Consider the following 20,691-nt stretch of genomic DNA (forward strand, 5'->3'; position numbering starts at 1 on the left):
GTCCCCTCTTTACAAGGCCGGGTCTGTTCTCCTCTCAGGATGCATTTCAAGGACCGAATGCACCTGGTTCCCCGGGACCCTGAGACCCTCACATGGGCAGGGAGCCGAGAGCCGCCCTCCCAGCCCCCCGGAGAGATCAGCTTTTCATTCTGCTTGGATACTTTTCTCCATTTTCAACAATGATAATTATTAAAGCCATCTTTCCCCATGTTGAGTCAAAAAAATCCCATCCTTCCTTTAAATGTCTACCTGTCCTCAGAGGCAATGTCGAACCAGCCTACATTCTCTCCTAGATGGCAGCTCTTCAATTAATTTCCAGATGATTGTCAGGTTTCTCCCAAGTTTCTCTGCCCCGGCTCCTCCGGCCGGGCCCCTCAGGCCCTGCTCTCAACTCTCCTGAATTCCTCCAGCCACTACCTCGGGATGCGCTCCGGTTTGCGGATATCCATGCCACGGCGGATCCGAAGGAGCGGAAATCTGGATGTGGTCTGAGGGCGCAGGGCAGGGGCGGCCACCTCTGCAGGTGGTGGAACCAGAGCTGGGGTGCCGCGTGCGCGCTCAGCAGTCCCACACCCTGGGGTCCAATTAAGATCCCCGTGACTTCTCCACTCCAGCTGCCATCGAGCCATGTCTCTTCTGCTCTATACTCGAGCGCTTTACGTCTTTTCATTTGCCGGATTGGCAAGGATGAGAACTAAGCGGGGGTGGTGTGGTTCAGAAAACTGCTTCTCTCATGCCTTGTCGATGGGAGTAAAAATGGTAATGACCTCTCCGCAACGCGGCGGAGCAACTGGGAGCTCGATTTTAAGTACGTATGCCCTTTATCCCCGCAATTCCACCTCCAGAAAGGGGTCTCGAAGGTTAAGGGTCGAACAAATGTGCAAGGGTTTATGCACAAGGACTGAGGTACATTATAACTCACGGATGGATATGCTGCAAAAACAACTACAGGATGTCAGTCGGCTGGTCTCTATTTTGGACTGACCTCACCGATTTCCCTCTTGCCCTCCTACCGTGCCTTCTCTACACCGCAGCCAGATGGAGCTTCTAGAATATGGATCACATCATACCACTCCCCTGCTTAAAGGCCTCTAATTCTGGCTCCCTCTCCTAGAATTAAATCTGGCCTCAGCCTATTTCTCAGGCCTCGTTGGTGGGTACCCTATCCTGATCCCAAGGCCCTCTCAGACACTCTAGTTCTCTCTGGGTTCCTCAAACTCATTCAACAAGTCTGGCCCTGGGGCCGGTACGCTTGCTGCTCCTTGCTGCCGGGGACCGCTCGGCCTCAGAACCCTAGGCCGGCACCTGCCATTCACGCTCCGTGGTAAGCATCCTACCCTGCTCACGCAAAGGCTCTCAAGCCCACAACCCTGTTTTACCTTCTTCACAGAACATACCAGAAACTGAAAATCCTATGTATGTCACCTGTCTGACCGTCTCCACGGCCTCAACCGAAAGTAAGTTTCATTATAGCCCCGTCTCTCCAGTTCTCTGCACCAGCACATAGCAGGTAGTCGATAAATCCCTGCCAAATGGCTGGATGGCTGGACAGATGGAGGCACGAAGTGCACGCACAAAACCTGTCCACCTGCAATATCCCTACAACTATGACGTCAGCCTCCAAGAAACCTCATAATTAACAATCTTACTAGGGTTTATAATGTGAGCAAACTCGGTACACATGCAAAATTCGCCCCTTTATTGGTAGGATTCTGTGTTCGCGCTTTCGAAACTCCACCTACATTCACAGTAAGCTGCTTTTGGCATAAAATTCTAGAATTCTCCTTCAGAGGCATGTCACTTCCATTGTAGAAATCTTGCCGCGCCACGGTCTAAGGAAGGAATGTTATCAGAACTCTTTGAGGATTCAAGTGAAGTTTTCTCCCATTTGTAACACCCGGGGGCTGGGGGCAGGGGGTTTCTATAGTAATGAACAGAAACAAATACCGCAGATTTTTTTTAAAGTGGAAAAAAAAAAATCTAAATCTGAGTACGTTTTTGTACTCATAGGGCCCTACTTTGAATTTTGGCATGGATGCTGATTTTCAACTCAAATTTTCTTCTTGTAAATGTAATCCTTTATTTTCTAAAATGTAAAAAGATCCATTTTAGCTGGGGGTGGGCTGTAAGAATACCAAACACATCGCGGCTAAACAAATACATCTTGTAAAAGAGATGAGTGCCAATCTAGTAATTCAGAGGAGACAGACCAATTCCTAAAGCATATCCCTTTCTTCCTTCCTGAACGTCCTCACCTCCAGTTCTCCAAATACAGGAACTTTCTGCCTTTTTTTAAAAATAATTTTATTTATTTATTCATTCATGATAGACGCACACACAGAGAGAGAGGCAGAGACACAGGCAGAGGGAGAAACAGGCTCCATGCAGGAAGCCCGATGTGGGACTTGATCCCAGGACTCCAGGATCGCGCCCTGGGCCAAAGGCAGGCACTAAACCGCTGAGCCACCCGGCTGTCCCTCTGCTAACCTTTCTGAGGTATTTAAGTCTGTAGATTTGGAAATGAAGGTAAGCTCTTACCACTCAAGCACGGGCTTGCTCGGATAGCAAGTGGGAATTTGGGTAGATGACAAAGCAAATTTGGGTGGGACGACGGCATAGTGGAGAGGCCATGTGATGACAGTGAGGTCTTGGGGGTGTTCTTGAGCACTGAGACAGTTTAGATAAATCCTAGTTCTACCAATCAGTACCCAGGGAGATGCCACGAGCTACCCAGACTACCTCACCCTCGGTTCCCACATCTTTATAAAATCATAACACAATTAATTGCCGGTCTCAAGCTGCGGTCCTTGAGCCAGCAGCGATGGTACCAGCCAGGAGCCTGCCACAAATGCAGATTCTCAGGCCTGCAGACTCAAGAGACTCTGGGCCAGGGCCCAGCACCCTGGGTTTGGTTTCCACAGCCCACCAGGTGATACTCATGCCTGCTCACGTGGGAGAACCACTGGGTCACAGTTAAGTTCTTCAACTCTTTCTCCTGGTCACAGGCCCGGATGCCCACGTGACTGCAAGACTGCCATTTTGGGCGGACGAGCATTCCAGTCCTCCCAGGCTCACACTGCCATTGTATCAGTGGACCCTGCACGTTTATTGGGTGCAAATCCATAACCAAAGTAGTGACAAAATTTGACTTTCTTAAAATTATATTGGGGGTCAAGTCCTTGGGATAACTCGACAAGTTTAAAGGATCACCCCGTGGAAGGTGTCCTCGTGGACGGTCTCAAACACTTCACGCTCTTCGACAGCTAATTTACTTCATTTACGTGAGAAGGTCAAAGTTCAGGCAAGATCTAGACCCTTCTGGTATTTGCTAACTCCTCCTGCTTAATTTCTTCATAGGTTTTGTTAACTCAGGAGCTGAATTATCTGATCCTGAGGGAATGGCATTATAAGGAAGGTCACTTTTTCAGTACACGGGACAGAAACTATACACAAACAGCACTCAGCCCTGCTTGGTGTGTGTGTGTGTGTGTGTGTGTGTGTGTGCGCGCGTGTGTGTGTGTGTGTGCCAAACTTAAGTCAACAGGCTCAAACAGGTTTCTGCAGCCTGATTATAGATCTATCCCCATTCCTACCGGTGCTCACTTTGCTCTTCCAACAGTGCCTTGTGATAGCCAAAGGAGCGAACGAATCAGATTAACAAGCTTCCCAACTCCGCAACCTACATTTTGGGCCAAAGAAAAGGTAGCTTCCAGAAAGATTCATACTGTATGTCTCTGTAACAGATGCACAGGGTGGGAGTTTAAGGGTGGAGAGCCGTGAGTGACGCCTGCAGGTCTGTCCAGTCATGTGCCAGCACCCGAGGGGCAGGGAGTGAAGACAGAGGTGGGCAAGGGGCTGGGGAGAGGCTGGCGAGGCATCAATCATGAGACTCCCGGTGTGGTTCCACCTCTGAGCTCAGAGCCACCTTCTAGTAATTCGGGTGTTGTTCAGATTCAGTCATGCTGATCCAGAAGGCAGGTCACGCCAGCTGTGCCTGGGTGTGGAGGAAGGTCTGACGATGCTGGAGGTGAGCAGCCTTAAGCACTCTCAGAAAACTCTAGAAGGCAGCCTACTATGAGGTGTGTGCCTCAGAAAGGCGTTTCCCCCGCTGTCCTCAGGCTGGCTGTGGGAACCCCTACTGCAGGCTGCTCCCAGCGCTCCTGGGATGCTCTTGCTGAAGGGCCTGGATGCTGCACCCCCACCCCCACCCCCCACCCGACACCCCCACGGAGGCTACAACAGAGGGAGGTTTGTCCCTGAGTCCTTACAGGAAGCTCACTCCAACCGCGTCCGCCTCCCCTCAGGCAAAAAGATGAGCATGGTGCCCTTAAAGACCACATCCCACGGCAGCTTTTCTCTTCCCCTGCAGCAGGGGAGAGTATATCCCAAGGGTGCAGAACCCCTCTCCCCCCGTGGACCGCAGCCTGGCACGCTGCTGGTGCCCGTACTGGCATAAATCAGAACAGTATGCAAAGTTAAGGAATCGTAACTGAAAGTAAGGTGAACTAGGGGTTCAGGTTCACACTGCTCATGGCCACTGCCTTTGAACTTTCCACCTCCCCTGCTCCTCAGCCCAGAGCTGCTCCCCGGCTCTGACTCAGGGGCAGAGCTCTGGTTGACCCCTGATTTCAGCTCTGCTGTCTCTGGTTCCCCTGAAGTGGTAGTGGTAGAGGAGGCACTTCTTTCTCCATCCTGCTCTCAAAAACCCTCATACGAACAGAGCTGGGGAGCTGGGTTCCGGTGCCTGAGGGATGTTTCTCCAATGTCCCCCACCTCCCAGCCATCCTTCAGAAAGGAGCCTTCTGGCCACTACATTCCTTTTCCCCACCTTCCATACTGACACTGGAAGCTGCAGACTTCACAACAGAATCAAGGTACATTCTCCAGTTATTGATGGTTTACTTAGAAAAAGAGGGCCCTTCACTGCTCATTCTAAAGCTCCTTCCTCCTCTCCTGACGTTCAAATACAGTGTAGGGGAGCTTGGCAGTTGGCCCAGGTCAATAAATATCAACCTTTGCAAGATCTTTATTCTGGACCCTGTTTCTAAACAGGTCCTTTGAATCCAGACACCTTAAACCCTCTTGTATTTTTTTCTTTCCTTTGCCTGTCCTTGTTTTGCTAAAATAATGTGTTATATAACACTCTCCTTAAATTATTTGGCTCCCCAATCCCTGTGTATAATACCCACAGAGACACACCGTACATATTGCCATACAAAATCACTGATTCCTAAAAAACAAACAAAGGGCCTCAGAGGTTGAATGTGTTGACCTCTCTCACCCAGAGAGAGCCCTCATTCACGCAGAGCTAAAACTGGCCTGCCTGGGCCGTGCCTGTGTGAATCCGGGAAATGTAGGTAGACCTGGGAGTCGCTTAGATCTTTCAGGCCAGCCACCATGTTGTCATGGATTCTTCTCCTTCTCTGGGCTAACCACCCCTCCATGTCTTCAACCCTTCCAGACAGCCCAAGGTCTCAATCTCAGGAGAGACTCCCGTATCTACAGCAATAGGTGAAGCTGACATTCCAGAAGTGCAGAGCCATTACCTCTGAGAGAAGCAATCACCACCACCTCCACCGCCCCCTGCAGAGAATGCATTTCTGCAGCAAAAGGCTACAAATCTACGTCTAGCCAATGCTCAGTCAATGCTCAGTCCGACCTGTCATGGTAGACTTGAAACGTGGTCACTCAGACCCGTTTTTCATTTCGTCCTCGAAGGGAGTTAGAGCTTTAGTTTTCTTTCTTCAAGACCCAGCACCTCGCTATTGAATCCTTTTTTTCTTTTTGCAGAGGAGGAAGAGATGCCTATCTCCACAAGAAGGTAGTGCCAACTCACTGCTGGCTACTCCTCAGCCTCTTCCAAAAGAGGAACAGGAAATGCTTAGGCTGGGCTGTTGGTGATGGCCCACCACATGCCACAGCGGGAAATGGAAGGTGTGGGCCGTGGGTGCAGAGACAGGGCATGGCGCAGAGGAGTCACCACCACTTTGGGACACCAGACTGTATTCTTCAGGGAGAAACAGCTGAGGAGGCAAGGGCTACCGAGATCATGTCGTGAGGGGAAAAAGAAATGAACATAAATGAATCCAAAGAGAACGATCACTTGCTAATAAACACAGGTAGGCAAGAGAGCCCCTTCTCTGTGACAGCAGCCGTCCACAATCACCTGCACCTCAAATGGGATGAACATGGTACACACGGGCCTCTGCCTGTCAGACGTAACCCAAATAACTGAACCATGTGCTGCAAGGGACAGTGGCATGCTGCTCTCTGAGCAGGAACCGAGGGAAGAAAGGTCCAAGATTTGCTTCCAATCTTAGCTGAACCCGTAACATCATAGACCTGTGTTTCCTGACCTGTAAAACCGTGACAGTCCTCCTGAGTGAGCTGGGTTATATAAGCACGATGAATAAGACTTCAGTGCTGACACTACACACCAATACCTATTATGCAACTGAATCTCTGGTGTAAGGAAATACAGAATCGCTCCCCACTGAAGACCAACGAGCTCTCCATCAACCCCAAGCCCTGAACGCAGCAGAGGAGAAAGGCCCTTGGGCACACGTGCGTGCGTGCACACACACACACACACACACACACGCCCAAGGGCAGGTGAGTGGGGATTCAGTGTGATAAATACCTATGCTGAGATTTCTGTGCTTCTTGTTCACTTTTTAGTTGGAGGGGCGGTAGGTGCAGAATTTGCTGCTAATCACCTTCCTTAACAAATCAGAAAAACGTTGACAGTGAGTGGGCACGTTTCGATGTTTGCTAGCACCGGCTTGTTCAGCCCAAACAGGTTGGACAGGTTGAATATTTAAACAAAGGCAGAAAAATGCAAGGTATAAAGCACGAGGTGTGCAGACCTGCGGGTTTAAGTTTGTGATCTAAAGCTGGCAGTCAGGCTCGCTCTGCTCCTGCCTCCTCACTCTGCTACTCTGACATCGTAACTAGGTGGGACACACTCAGGATCTGTTCGTAGTCATCAGGACAGCAGCAGAGGGCAGGGTGGGAGAGAAGGGTACGTGTGGAGGTCTGTGGCAGAGGTGGGCCCTCCACTCCTCATCCTACCCCCAGCAAACACATACCTTACCTTCTGTGACCTAATTTCTAGCTCTCACAATTGCCAGGCCGTTCAAGTGTGGGCAAGCATGGATACTCCAGAATTTGATGCCATTCACCAGTTTTACCTGGTGCAACCGAGCTTTCAAAATATTTCAACGAGATATGTCAAAAAGACCGCAGTGCCTTCATCCAAAGAACCATCTTTTGCATCTGCTCAAATCTCCAAAAACAAATACCACCTCTGCCAAAATAGAAGAAAGCCTAAATTATGAACATGAGCATCCAGCTGGCTGAATGATACTAAACTACTCAATTATGAAACAGATCATAAATTTGAGAAACAGTGACAGGATGAAGGAGGCTTTTGCATCCCCATACTCGAGAGACTTATGAGCAAGCTCTCTCTGGCATAACCAAACCTGACCTGGTCCTCAGGAAATAAATGCTGAATAAAAAGTGAGCACCAGCCGCGAGTACATTTTTCAAATATCCTTTCAAAAAAATAAGCTATGCTCATTGTTAAGGGGTATTAGAAAAGAAAAAACAAACACAAAGTAGAAGGGAGAACGTTTCAAAGAATGTCAGTCAAACGTAAAACAGGCTTCACGAGAGACTGTCAATTGAAATGGATCGACTTTCAGCTTTATCATTTCCTTACCTTTATCTGAAAAATAAAATTCTGTGACAAATCACTCTGACCTGTTCTTTTTCTCGTAGTGGTAGCTTTCTGCTATTTGCAGATTTCTAAAATGTAAAAGTAAGAATTCTGAAAAGAACCACAGACTCTCATCAAATAGTATAAATGCAAATCCACATGAAAAACAGAAAACCTGCTCAAAACAAGCAACCCCCTCAAAAGAAGTGTTCAAATAATAATGAGGATCTGCACAATTCAGAAAAGAAAATTCAGGCGTTTGGCACACAGCTGCTCCACAAAATAGCCCTCTCAGGCTGTCAGGTTCTTAGATGGTGGCTTTACAGTACCCTCCTGGCTCAAGGTCACGGCCTCTTTTCTTGGTTTTGTAAACACGCATGCTTATGAACACACAGAAGGAATTGGGGGTTTAAGTTTCCTAAGGGAGAAGAGAAAGGAAGGGAACCACAATTTGTCCAACACTTATGTGAGCCAAGGGCTTGGGTATATATTACAGCATTTACTACTCATGATAACAAACTCTTGAGAGAGGAACGTTGCCCATTAAAGATGAAGAAACGGAGGCTCTCTCTCCCATTCTGCGGAGCATCCTTTATCGGCATCAGCCAGAGAGGAAGGAAGAGCTCTCAGAGGACACACAGAGAGGCCACTTTTGTACAAACCACTACGGTATTTAAAGTAAAGGCATACAGTTTTCACTTTCAGCCAATGAGATGTAAAGAGAGGGCTAAAAGCATTTAAATATAATCAAACAATAAACTCAGTTGGTGAAAGCTTAATAATGCTACGGGGAGACACAGGGAAGTCAGACAATTTGCTGTGATACATAGATTTGTGAATGTTGACTCTCGAGGGGAAAATTCTGAGCTTCTTAATGATGTGGACTCTCAAGGAGAAGGCAAAGTACGTTAAGACGCATGATCAGGGAATGAAGTATTGTTACATGATGGTTTTTTTCTAGTTGAAAAGAAAAAAGTTGCAGCCGGGGTAAAGAAAAGCTTTCTAGATGATAGTCGAAGTATGTCTGACTATTTCAGTACAGACAGCACGAAGACAGATGAAAACTGCCTCAATACCCCAGTCCCATCATCATGAAACCGCCAGGTATTCACCGAACACCACCAAACAGGAGGTTCCTCTGTCCAGCATGCTTCGTACATTCCCTTACACTGACTGCGTACATATCATTAAAATCTCCACAAACCCCTCGACTATCCGTGTAGACAGCTGCACATGTGGTCACAGAACATCTGTCATCTTCTAAGTGGAACTGAATGTGTTAAGATTTCTGAGCATCCCCGAAAGAGATCTTCTGATTTGTCTTCCTCTCAAGGGAAAAATAGTTTTAGAGAACTGAAATGTCATTATATAATCACTTTTTCCTTCTGTCTATCAATTTATTTTAGAGAAGGGGGAGAGGCAGAGAGAGAATCTTAAGCAGGCCCCACCCCCAGTGTGGAGCTCAACTCCGGGCTCTATCCCACAATCCCGGGATCACAACTCGAGCTGAAATCAAGAGTTGGATGCTCAACTGACTGAGCCACCCAGCTGCCCCATTTCCTTCTTTTAAATAGAAAAAAATTCACAGAGTCCTGAGTGGGGTGACCCATGGATTTTTATCCTAGAAATTCTTTCTTCCCGCGTCACCTGACATCTTCCTTCCTTCGTAGGAATGTCAGGGAAGCGCGTACCTGGTGGTTATGAATTGTTGCAGGTGATGAGCCTCTGAGCGTCCACCTCCACTCTAGAGAAATAGCTAGAAACTCATTATCACTGTGAGAGAGGTTCACAGGGCCCTTCCCCCTGCTGGGCTCTGAGGGTAAAGAAGTGACTGTCCCCTTCCAAGACACTGTCCTACCTCTGCTCCTTCTGTCCTCAAATGCTGGCCACCTGTTCAGATACCCAAGTTCACTTGTGCATGCCAAGGGCTGGCCCCGCCTAAGCATCTGAGAGTAGTGTGCTAAATTCAGAGCCTCCACGGGCTCATTTGTCATGGAGCAGGTCACATTTCTGTGCAGTGAACGTTTTCTTCCAGCATAATAGGAACACATAAGCCTCTGTTCCTGAAGACTGTCCATTATCCAGCGGCATCCTCACAGTCTATGTCTCCTGTTCTTAGCAACAGAAAAAGTCATGCCTGTTGCAGCAGGAAAGAAAGCCTGTGCCAAAACAACTAGATGATGTTCCAGGGATTTCCCTGCCTCCTGTTCGCCCTTCCACGACACGGCGAAAGGAGAACACAGCCCTGCTCTTTGGAGAAGCCAGTTAGGAAAGCCTGCTCCTGCCGGGGTCTTCAGCGTGTCTGTAACGTAACACATACTCCACGACTCTCTTTGTAGCTTAAAGGTCTATAGTTTGTAAAATGAGGAGCAAAGTGGAAATTAATTTCCTATTTTCCCAAGGCAATTATGGTCTGGCAAACGAGAAACACCCATTTCAGAGGTAGGATTTCTTCCAAAGGAGATCCATTTCACTCTTCTCTTTCAAATATCATCACTTCTTCACAGCTATGAAGTTCGGCGCTTTCTGGAAAGTTTTGCAAATTGCGAAGCTCAGTGCCCTTTTTCCTACATTGAGCTCTCCCAACAGGCGTGCTTCTGGCTCAGTTTCCCAAGTTTGTTTTGGAAGACAAGCACCGCTCAATCCAAATTTTCAACATGGGAGCAACTGATAAAAGAGTTCTGGGAAGTTAAAAGCTGGAGCCACGGTGATGTTTCCGTGATACATGTTTTGCACTCGATACAGCCTATTATTCTGCCCGGGAACTCGGCTGTGGTTAGAATGGTTTGGGATGAAGGATTTCCAAACCTCAAAAACACGAGAGTCCGCAAACAGGGAAGTGGCAGCTCGAACAACTCCACGAGATCTGATAATAGATCGAGAAAGCCTTTTTGCTTGGGGGTGTTAAGGGTCTTCTCCCTAAAACTAAGATAAAAGAAACTCTACAGAAAGACTGGCTAGCCTCATAAACAGAGATAACTGGTGCATCCTCATGAAACGACTAGTGTAGCCAAAGGAAAGGGAGAGGGTTGCTTCACGAAGTGGGTGACGACAGAGTGCCTGGATGGCAGTTAAGAACCACCTGAAACTGAAAAAGATCTAGTTCCTGGGGTCTGGGTTGCAAGATGTACACTGAGGACTTCTGAGTGTTGCAGCAAGAGTCTGGGGGGGAGCCCACATGGGCTCCCTGCAGCACGCTGCTCAACAGTAAATACCAGGAAGGCAGGGCTTATCTGGAAGACTGTGCACACTGGAGATCCACATCACCTCTGCACATGCAGATGCCCTTCAGAGCAGCAGGGGAGGTGGGGGGAGCAGGAGGCCCAGGAAAGGTGACCCGTGTGTCCTAACTGACATTGTGCATCAGACTGGCCTTGTAGGATCAAGCCTTGGCAAAATGGCTCTAGAAAGCCCTAGCACAGGGAATCACGTCCTAGCAGGGTCCTACTGAATCTGCACACCTCGGGGGAGAGAAGGGAGGCCTGGAACAGATTGTCAACAAGACAGAACAGGGCATGTGGGGGTGGCGTGTGCCCAGAGCGCATGGGGAAATGCAGGCCAGAGGGTCTCTGATCACCCCACTGGTGAGCTCCTGGCCCCTCCTTGATCCTTGGGAAGCAAGAGAAGCTGAAGGAAAACGAGAAAGGAAGAAGAAGAGAACTTCGGTTCTGGATAACAAACTCACAGTCGATGGACTTCCTTCCATGCTCTGAAAACCGAGTGAGGATGCAGCTCACCAGAACTTGGATTTTCACTGTTCTTTTTAGTTCCTGCACACACATGTCCCAGGGCCCCATTGGCCCCTGATTAATGAAACACAGTTATGTGCTTAGGAGAGATCACAGCTCACCGTTTGAGTCTCAGGTTCTGGAACAGATCCGCTGGGACAAATAAATCTAACTCCATTCTCCCTAGCACATTTTTGTAAGTGTGTTCACATTTTTATAATTTTTTTTTATTTATTTATGATAGTCACAGAGAGAGAGAGAGGCAGAGACACAGGCAGAGGGAGAAGCAGGCTCCATGCACCGGGAGCCCGATGTGGGATTTGATCCCGGGTCTCCAGGATCATGCCCTGGGCCAAAGGCAGGCGCCAAACCGCTGCGCCACCCAGGGATCCCTAATTTTTTTTTTAAAGTACAGTTTCACCAACAAATGAAGGTGGAAATGATCATGAATGATTACCAAAAACTAAATGCTCTTTTTAACTCATTATTTACGATTTTCTACAGAAAAGGCCAAGGAAATGTACTGTAATAAGCTCAAATAATCAAATTGTTATTTTTTTTTTTAATTTTTAATTTATTTATTTATTTATTTTTATTTATGGTAGTCACGGAGAGAGAGAGAGAGGCAGAGACACAGGCAGAGGGAGAAGCAGGCTCCATGCACCGGGAGCCCAACGTGGGATTCGATCCCGGGTCTCCAGGATCACGCCCTGGGCCAAAGGCAGGCGCCAAACCGCTGCGCCACCCAGGGATCCCTCAAATTGTTATTTAAATCACTAGATTTAGAGATGTCTGGGTGGCTCAGTGGTTGGACGTCTGTCTTTGGCTCAGGTTGTGATTCTGTGGTCCTGGGATTGAGTCCTGCATCCAGCTCCCTGCATGGAGCCTGCTTCTCCCTCTGCCTGTATCTCTGCCTCTCTCTCTCTCTCTGTGTCTCCCATGAATAAATAAATAAATGGAATCGGAAGGAAGGAAGGAAGGAAGGATAAGAAAGAATGAACAAACTAGATTAAGTACAGCAAAAAAGAAAACAAAAATCAAAGCAAGTTCTTGATTTGTTTTCTGGTATTACAGGAATGTTTACTTGGTATACGGTCCCTCCGTGGCACATGCAACAGCAATACTGGTGACCACTGATTTCACAAACATTCTCCTAAGTGTTTCATTCATGTACTCGTTCATGAATCCCCACAATGCTGCCCTAACACTGGTCAGGTATCACTTCTTTCTATAGATGAACAGAGACACAAGGGGTCAAACAACTTCTCTAGGGGCGCCTGGGTGGCTCAGTTAAGCATCTGCCTTCAGCTCAGGTCATGATCCTGGAGTCCTGGGATCCAGCCCAGCAGGCTCCCTGGTTAGTGGGGAGTCTGCGTCTCCTCTCCACCTGGCTCCTCCCCCTCCACTCATGCTCTCTCTCTCTCATATAAATAAATAAAATCTTTAAAAAATAATAACTAGTTTTTAAAAAACCCCAACTTCTCCAGGGTCACACAGCTAGGAGTGGCACACAGCTCACTGATGATCGTAAGGGTGCTTTTGGCTCTAACAATACAAACTTAGAAATACCTCCACCTGAGACATTTTCATGGTACACTGTTATCCTCTGGAATGCTTCCACAAACATTACTGCATTTCAGCATAAATCCTCAGGGAGGTATTACTATGCCATTTTGTTATACTATAGACAAATTAAGAGATTCCTGCAAAGTTCTGCAGAATTCAGACTAGAACTGGGCCTGAAACAATTAGTTGTCTTCTCCAAATCAAGAGGGACTCACAACATGTAAAATCAGTTTCAGTTGGTGCTAAAATCCCAAAATTAGCACAAACATCCCTAAGGCCTGCTTATAAAAAAAAAAAAAAAAATTGTAAATAAGAATTTATAAACAACTCCAATATCCACTGTTCACAAATAAGAAATGTACCTTAGGAAGGTATCAAGGGGCTGTGCTATAAAAAGCTAAAGATCTTTTCTAAATCTATCCACGTATACCTAAACAACACCATCGCAAATCTAATAAAAAGCTATTCCATGCTCACCAAATAGAGTGTACCGTGCTAGTAAGCTGGCGGTAATACTTTTAACGTTGAAAATACAGCTGACCTTTGAACAACGTGGGTGTGAACTACACAGGTCCACTTGTACATAGATTTTTTTTTTGATACAGTAAAGTATTGTAAATGTATTTTCCTTATGATTTTCTTAACATCTTTTCCTATAGCTTACTTTATTTTAAAAACACAGTATATAACACAACATACAAAATATATGTTAATCAACATATGTTTATGTGTTGGTAAGGCTTCCAGTCAACAGTAGGCAGTTAAATTTTAGGGGAGCCAAAAGCTTTATGTGATTTTAGGGCAGTAGGTGCCCCAACCCCTGGCATTGTTCAAGGGTCAACTGCAATGCTCTACAACAACATGGAATTGTTTCGGGGGTGGTGGGTGGGGGAGGTGTGAAAGGACGCTTTTTCTAACATACAAAATGACATGAGCATTTTACCAATTTTATTTCTCAGATAGTAGTTAAAGGCATGGTCTCTAAGCCCAACAACTGACATTCAAATCTTGGCCTTATCTGTTACTTTGATCCTAAGTAAGTTTCCTCATCTGCAAAATGGGATAATAATCCCACAAACCTTACAGGTAGAGCACCTAAAAGTAAGTGGAGATCAATAAGGAAGTAGGAAATGTGAACAATGTATAAACCAGCTCAACCTAAGAGCACCTCTATACAACATGCCAACCAACAGCAGCAGAACACACGTTCTTCTCAAACAGACGTGGGACGTCCTCCAGGATGGACCATATGCTAGGCCATAAAACAAGCCTCCATAAATTTCAAAGGATTGAAACCATACAAAGTATGTTCTCCAACTACAATGGAATGATATTGAAAATCAACAGCAGCAAGAAATTTGGGAATTCACAAATACACAGAAACCGAACAATACAGTCCAAAATAACCAGTGGGCAAAGAAATCACACTGGAGACTAGAAAATACTTTGAGGTGAATGAATGAGAACATTTAACATACAAAAATTTATAGGATGCAACTAAAGCAAATGCCTAAGGAGAGACTTGTAGCTGTAAACGCCTACAAAAGAAGTTCTCAATCCAATATCCTCACTTTCTGTCTTAAAACACTGGAGAAAGAGCAGCAAGCTAATCCTAAAGCAAGTAGAAGGAGGGAAATAATAATGTGCGGAGTGGGAAATTAATGAAATAGCAGAAAAGCCAACAGGGGAAAACCTACAAAACGAAAAACTGTTGCTCTGGAAATACCAATAAAATTGACAAATCAAGTCTAGCTAGACCACCTAAGGAAAAAAATAAAGACTCAAATTATTAATATCAGGAATGAAAGAGAGTACATCGCTACTCCCCGTGCAGACAGAAAAGACAAGAAGGGGAAACTATGAATAACCTGGAAGCCAACCAATTAGATAATTTGCATAAAATGGCCAAATTCCTAGAACAGACACAAATGACTGAAAGGAACTCAGGAAGAAACAGAAATGTGAACAGACTTATCACAAGAGGTTGATTTAGTGATCTGAAAACTTCTCAGAAAAAGAAGCCAAGGTGGTTTTGTTGGTGAATTCTACTAGATACATAAAGAAGAATCAGCACCAACAAACTTCTAAAAAAAATACAGAGGTGGATGGAATACCTCCCGACTCACTCTGCGAGGCTGGCATGAAAACCAGGCGAGGACTCAACAAGAAAATGGCAGACCAGTAACTCTTCTGAATGTAGACAAATTCTTTAATGAAATACTAGCTAACCACGCCCATCAACATCTGAAGATGACTGTACAATGTGACCAAACGGGATCCATCCCAGGAATGAGGTTCGTTTAAGGTCCAAAACAGAATGGAAGACAGGACAAAACCAACCGGACCATCTCGATAAATGCCCAAAAAGTGTTTGACGCAAGCTGACCCCCTTTCTTGATGAAAATGAACAGTAGACTGGGATTAAAAAGAACTTCCTCAAACTGATAAAGGGCATTTATGAAAAACCCATAACTAGCATCATACTTAATGGGGAAAGACTGAATGCTTTCTCCCTAACATCAAAAATAAGACCAGGGTGTCTGTTTTCTTCACTTCCACTTAACACTGTGCTGGAGGGGGCTGGCCAGGGCTCACAGGCAGGAAAAATAAATAAAAGGCAGCCAGATTAGTTTCAAAGGAAGAAGCACAACTGTCTGTTTGCAGATGGCATGATCATGTATACAGAAAACTCCTAAGGAATCCACAAAATAACTGCTAGAATGAATAAACAGGTCTGCAAGGCTGCAGGAAACAAGGTTGGTTCACAATGCGAATTGTATTTCTATACACCAGCAATGAACAGTCCAAAAACACCTCTGCTTCCAATACCACAAGAGTAAGATGTTTAGGAATAAATTAACAAAATAAATGAAAAATTTGGGGTACCTAGGTGGCTCAGTTAGTTGAGTGTCCAACTTTTAATTTTGACTCAGGTCATGATTTCAGGGTCATGGGATCAAGCCCCACTTTGGGCTCCATGCTCAGTAGGGGGTCTGTTTGAGACTTTCTCTGCCTCTCCCCCTGCTCCTCCCCCCACTCTTTCTCTCAAATAGATAAATTAATAAATAAATCTTTAAAAAGTCGCTTGCCACCCCCCCCTAAAAAGAAATAAATAGGGCATCTAGGTGGCTCAGTCGGTTAAGTGTCTGCCTTCAGCTCAGGTCATGATCCCAGAGTCCTGGGACTGAGTCCTGCATCAGGCTCCCTGTTCAGTGAGGAGTCTGCTTCTCTGCCCCTCCTCTGGCTTATGTGCTGTCTCTCAAATAAATAAATAAAATCTTTAAGAAAATAAAAGCCTTTAAAATAAAGAAATATAAAACTTACACTTTGAAAACACAGTTCAGTGCACCTGGGTGGCTCAGTGGTTGAACGTCTGCCTTTAGCTCATGATCTCGGGGTCCTGGGATCAAGTCCCATATCAGGCTCCCCATAGGGAGCCTACTTCTCCCTCTGCCTATGTCTTTGCTTCTATGTGTCTCTCATGAATAAATACATAAAATCTTTAACAAAAGGGGGCAGCCCAGGTGGCTCAGCAGTTTAGCGCCACCTTCAGTCCAGGGCATGATCTTGGAGACCCAGGATCGGGTCCCACATCAGGCTCCCTGCATGGAGCCCGCTTCTCCCTCTGCCTGTGTCTCTGCCTCTTTCTCTGTGTGTGTGTTTCTATGAATAAATAAATAAAATCTTAAAAAAAAAACTTTAAACACACACACACACAAAAGAAATCCATTAAGATGTAATGGATATAAATGAATACCCCATGTCCAAAGATTCAATACTGGTAAGGTGGCAATACCCCCAAGTTGATCTATGTACTTTATAATGTCTATAATTATACCAGCTATCTTTTTTGCAGAAATTGACAAGCTGATCCTAAAAATCATATGGAAATGCAAGCAAATCAGAGTAGCCAAAATAATCTTGAAAAAGACCTCAGTTGGAGGACTGACACCTCCCAATTTCAAAACTTAGCCAAAAAGCTATAGTAGTCAATACAATGCTAGGCCTGAAAGGCAGACAGACATATAGATCAATGGACTAGAACACAGTAGATAAATAAATCCTTACATTTATGGTCAACTGAATTTTGACAAGAGTGGCCGGACAGTTCAAAGGGGGAAAGAAAAGTCTTTTCAACAAAGTACAGAAGATTGAACTTGGACCCTTTCCTTACACTATACCTAAATATTAACTCACACAGATCACAGACTTACATGTAAGAACTACAATGATAAAGCTCATGGGATTCCACTTCACACCTAACAGGATGACTGTCATGAAAAAGACAGGCGGTAGCAGGTGTTGGCAAGGACGTGGAAAAACTGGAACCCTCATATGCTGCTGGTGGGAATGTAAGATGATGCAGCCGCTTTGGAAAACAGTCTGGCAGGTCCTCAGAATGTTCAACACGGAGCTACCACATGACCCAGCTGTTCCACTCTGAAGTATCTACCCAAGAGAAATGAAAACATGTGCCCACACTGAAAGATGGAGAAGAATATACACAGGAGCATTTTGCATTAACAGCCAAGGAGTGGAAAGGACCCAAATGCCCACCAATTGATGAAGAGATAAATAAAATATGGCAGATCCATACAATGGACTATTATTTGACAATAAAAAAGAATGGGGTACTGATACTGCTACAATACAGATGCATCTTGAAAACGTAATGGTAAGTAAAGAAATGAGTCACGAAAGACCACAGATGAGAACAGGCAGATCCAGAGACAGGAAGTAGATTTGTATTTTCCAAGGGCTTGGAGGGTAGGAAGTAATGAGAAGTGACTGCTTGATGGGTATGGGGTTTCTTTTTGGGGTGATGAAAATGACCTCACATTGACTGTTAGCACTGACAGCTGCAGGACTCTGTGCATATACTAAAACCCATTGAACTGTGTACACTTCAAATGGGTGAAACATAGGGCATATGAATTATATCACATAAAGGTGCAAAAAAATAAAAAAAAAAGTCAAGTATCAAGCCCAGTGCTTGATGCATATACACCACGGCTTTAGCTTTGAGTATTAATAAGATGCATTGTCTGATACATCACTGTAGAAGGATGACTATGACCTTTACAGATATGCTTGACATGTGTCATATTCGATCACAGAGGCTCTCCCAAAATGGCAATGTCCCCAATCAGGAGTGACTAGCTCAAGACCAGGGATGTCTCACAGAGGATCTTAAGCAATGAGTGCTTAGGTCCAAAGCAGCCCCAAGGAGGGTACATCACACTAGTGCGCCCCCCTGCCCCCTCCCAATTTAGGGCTGGCTCATGGGAAGTTCCACTGAGCATGGGTCTCAGGAAGAGAAAGCAGGGAAACCATCCAAGAAGAGAATAGGCCTCCAGGACCAGATTTTGAGAGGGCAAGTATGTAAGGGACAAAGGACTTCTTGAAAGGTGTGTGTGTGGGGGGGAGCACAAATAAAAATAAAACAAAATCAAAACAAAATGGCAACAGAAGGCAAAATGATACAACCAGGCTGATCATGCTGGGGGAAAAAAAAAAAGCAAAAAGCTAGGGTGTAAAATACGGTATTAAGCCACAGTGATGGCATTTATTCACTTCCTTCTTTGTGCTCAAAAAAACGCTCCTGGGAGGAGGTGAGGGGCAAAGAGGCCCGAAATTTACATGCAAAGAAAAAAAAAGTAAAATATTTCGTAAAAACATCTCTAACACGCTGGTATCTTTCCTCAAGTCGCACCATACCGCACTCCCAGGAGTTCAGACTGAGAAATCCACAGGCTTAGGATTATTGCGGCATTACTTAGAAATGCAAACAGTAGTGACAGATAACGTTTACTGAGTGCTTACCGGGTGCCTCGACTGTGTGCAAAACTCATTATCCCCTAACCCTCAGCCCTCTGCAATGACGTGGACGCTACTTAAAAACCTCGTTTCGGTGGAGAGGAAAACGAAGCACAAAGGTTAAGTAACTTGCTCAAGAACGGAGAACTTACAAGTGGCGGAGCTGAGGTCTGCCGTTAGGGGCCTAATTCCGAGAGCCCAGATTCGCCACTATACCCCTGTGTCCCAGGTATCCGTCAGTGGTCCACAAAATGGTTTTAGGTGGAATAAACCGGCCCACCTCATTGTAGTGTTGCTAGATAGTAAAGTGTCAATTTCACAATAATTACATCAAGTTTTCTTTTGAAACAAATGTGTAAAAAAGAAAAAAAAAGTTGGTCAATTTTAAAAATTCACCTGGAAGGGAATATGGAAAAATAAAAATAGTCTGATTTTCCGAGAAGTTGAAATTTTCTGAGTCTCTTTAAAACATCTTCCCTAGAGTCCTGATGCTCCTTAAAATGTTTGTGGGAAGGGATGCCTGGTGGCTCAGTGGTTGAGCATCTGCCTTTGGCTCAGGGCATGATCCCAGGATCTGGGATCGAGTCCCACATCGGGCTCCCTGCATGGAGCCTGCTTCTCCCTCTGCCTGTGTCCCTGCCTCTCTTCTCTCTCTCTCATGAATAAATAAATAAAATCTTAAGAATAAAATAAAATAAAATAAAATGTGGGAAAAATAAAACAAGCATTTAAAAAAAAAAGCCTTTTTGCTCTAAACCCTCCAAACCTATGTAATTTTTCTACAAAGTATATTTCCTACTCATTTGTCCCCCCCAAATTTTAATATGCCCACCACCGGGCTCTCTCCCACTTCTGAGTGAGCTGCTTTCTCCCTCAGGAAGTAAATTCCTGACACTTATCAGATCTTCTTTTTCTTCATTGTATTCTATCTTATCCTGAAGTTCCCAAGACCAGGCCACCTAACTATTTATTCAAAGGCCCCAGAAATTTTTCGCAAGGAGAAGAGCTGCAGGGAATCTGGTAGGCATATGCAAATAGTGTTTCAGAGGCAAGGGTTACTATGCTACTCCTCAGGGCTTCCTCTACATCTGATAAGCTGCCCACCCCTGGTACCCAAACAAAGAAGCTCCAATTGGCAGAGGGGAAAGGACTCTGTGTTTCATCCTGAAGATCCCCAAAGGCCAAAGACCTCACCCAGGTACTTCAGTTTTCCATGGCTAGACATGTCCAATTCACCGGAGAGATGAGCAACCAAAGCCATCTCCGACTTCACACAGCCCACAGATCCCAAGAGCTCTTGAACCTCTAGGCAAGTCCCCTGGTGGCTCAGAGGCCACTCTACTTTGTCAACCTGCAGATCCCAGCTACCAGGCAAAGGCCGTCCTCACCCACCTGTGCATGTTCCCATTGGTGGTAAAGGACTGGCCACACACGGTGCACTTGTACGGCCTCTCGCCAGAGTGCACCAGCATGTGGCGGTCCAGGGAGCTGGCCGAGCTCAGCGACTTCCCGCAGATGCTGCACGAATGGTCGGCCCCTCCAGTGTCTGTGTTATGCTGTGGAAAGCAATCATCACAGTGGTCACTTAAGAAGATCGGTCAAAACTTGGCTATTATAAAATGCAAATTCAGAGCTTTATAAAAACAAACAAAAAAACCCAAACAACAACAAAAAGCCCCAGTACTGCTTCTCTGATATTTTAATGTTTCTTTTTTAAATATCTTCCCAGGAGTCAAAAATCTGTCAGGAACACAGGCAAATAACTATTTTGTATGATCTCCTTCCACTTTCGGGTTCCAGTTTTGAACAACACTTGTGCAAGGCTCAGAGAGAGGTGGAGTCTTCGCAGGCCTTTCTGAG

General features: G+C 45.6%; 1 protein-coding gene across 14 annotated transcripts in view; it reads right to left on the minus strand.

Moving 5' to 3' along the window:
- Window positions 1-20,691, minus strand: part of RREB1 (ras responsive element binding protein 1) — a 177,377-nt gene that overhangs the window by 42,411 nt on the left and 114,275 nt on the right. For all 14 annotated transcript variants that reach the window (XM_077886012.1, XM_077886010.1, XM_077886009.1 and 11 more), the window contains one exon: window positions 20,224-20,387. In XM_077886012.1, coding sequence (XP_077742138.1) covers window positions 20,224-20,387 — 164 coding nt within the window. The remainder of the gene's footprint in view (window positions 1-20,223; window positions 20,388-20,691) is intronic.

Source organism: Canis aureus, chromosome 37, assembly GCF_053574225.1.
Source record: "Canis aureus isolate CA01 chromosome 37, VMU_Caureus_v.1.0, whole genome shotgun sequence".
NCBI classification, from domain to species: domain Eukaryota; kingdom Metazoa; phylum Chordata; class Mammalia; order Carnivora; family Canidae; genus Canis; species Canis aureus.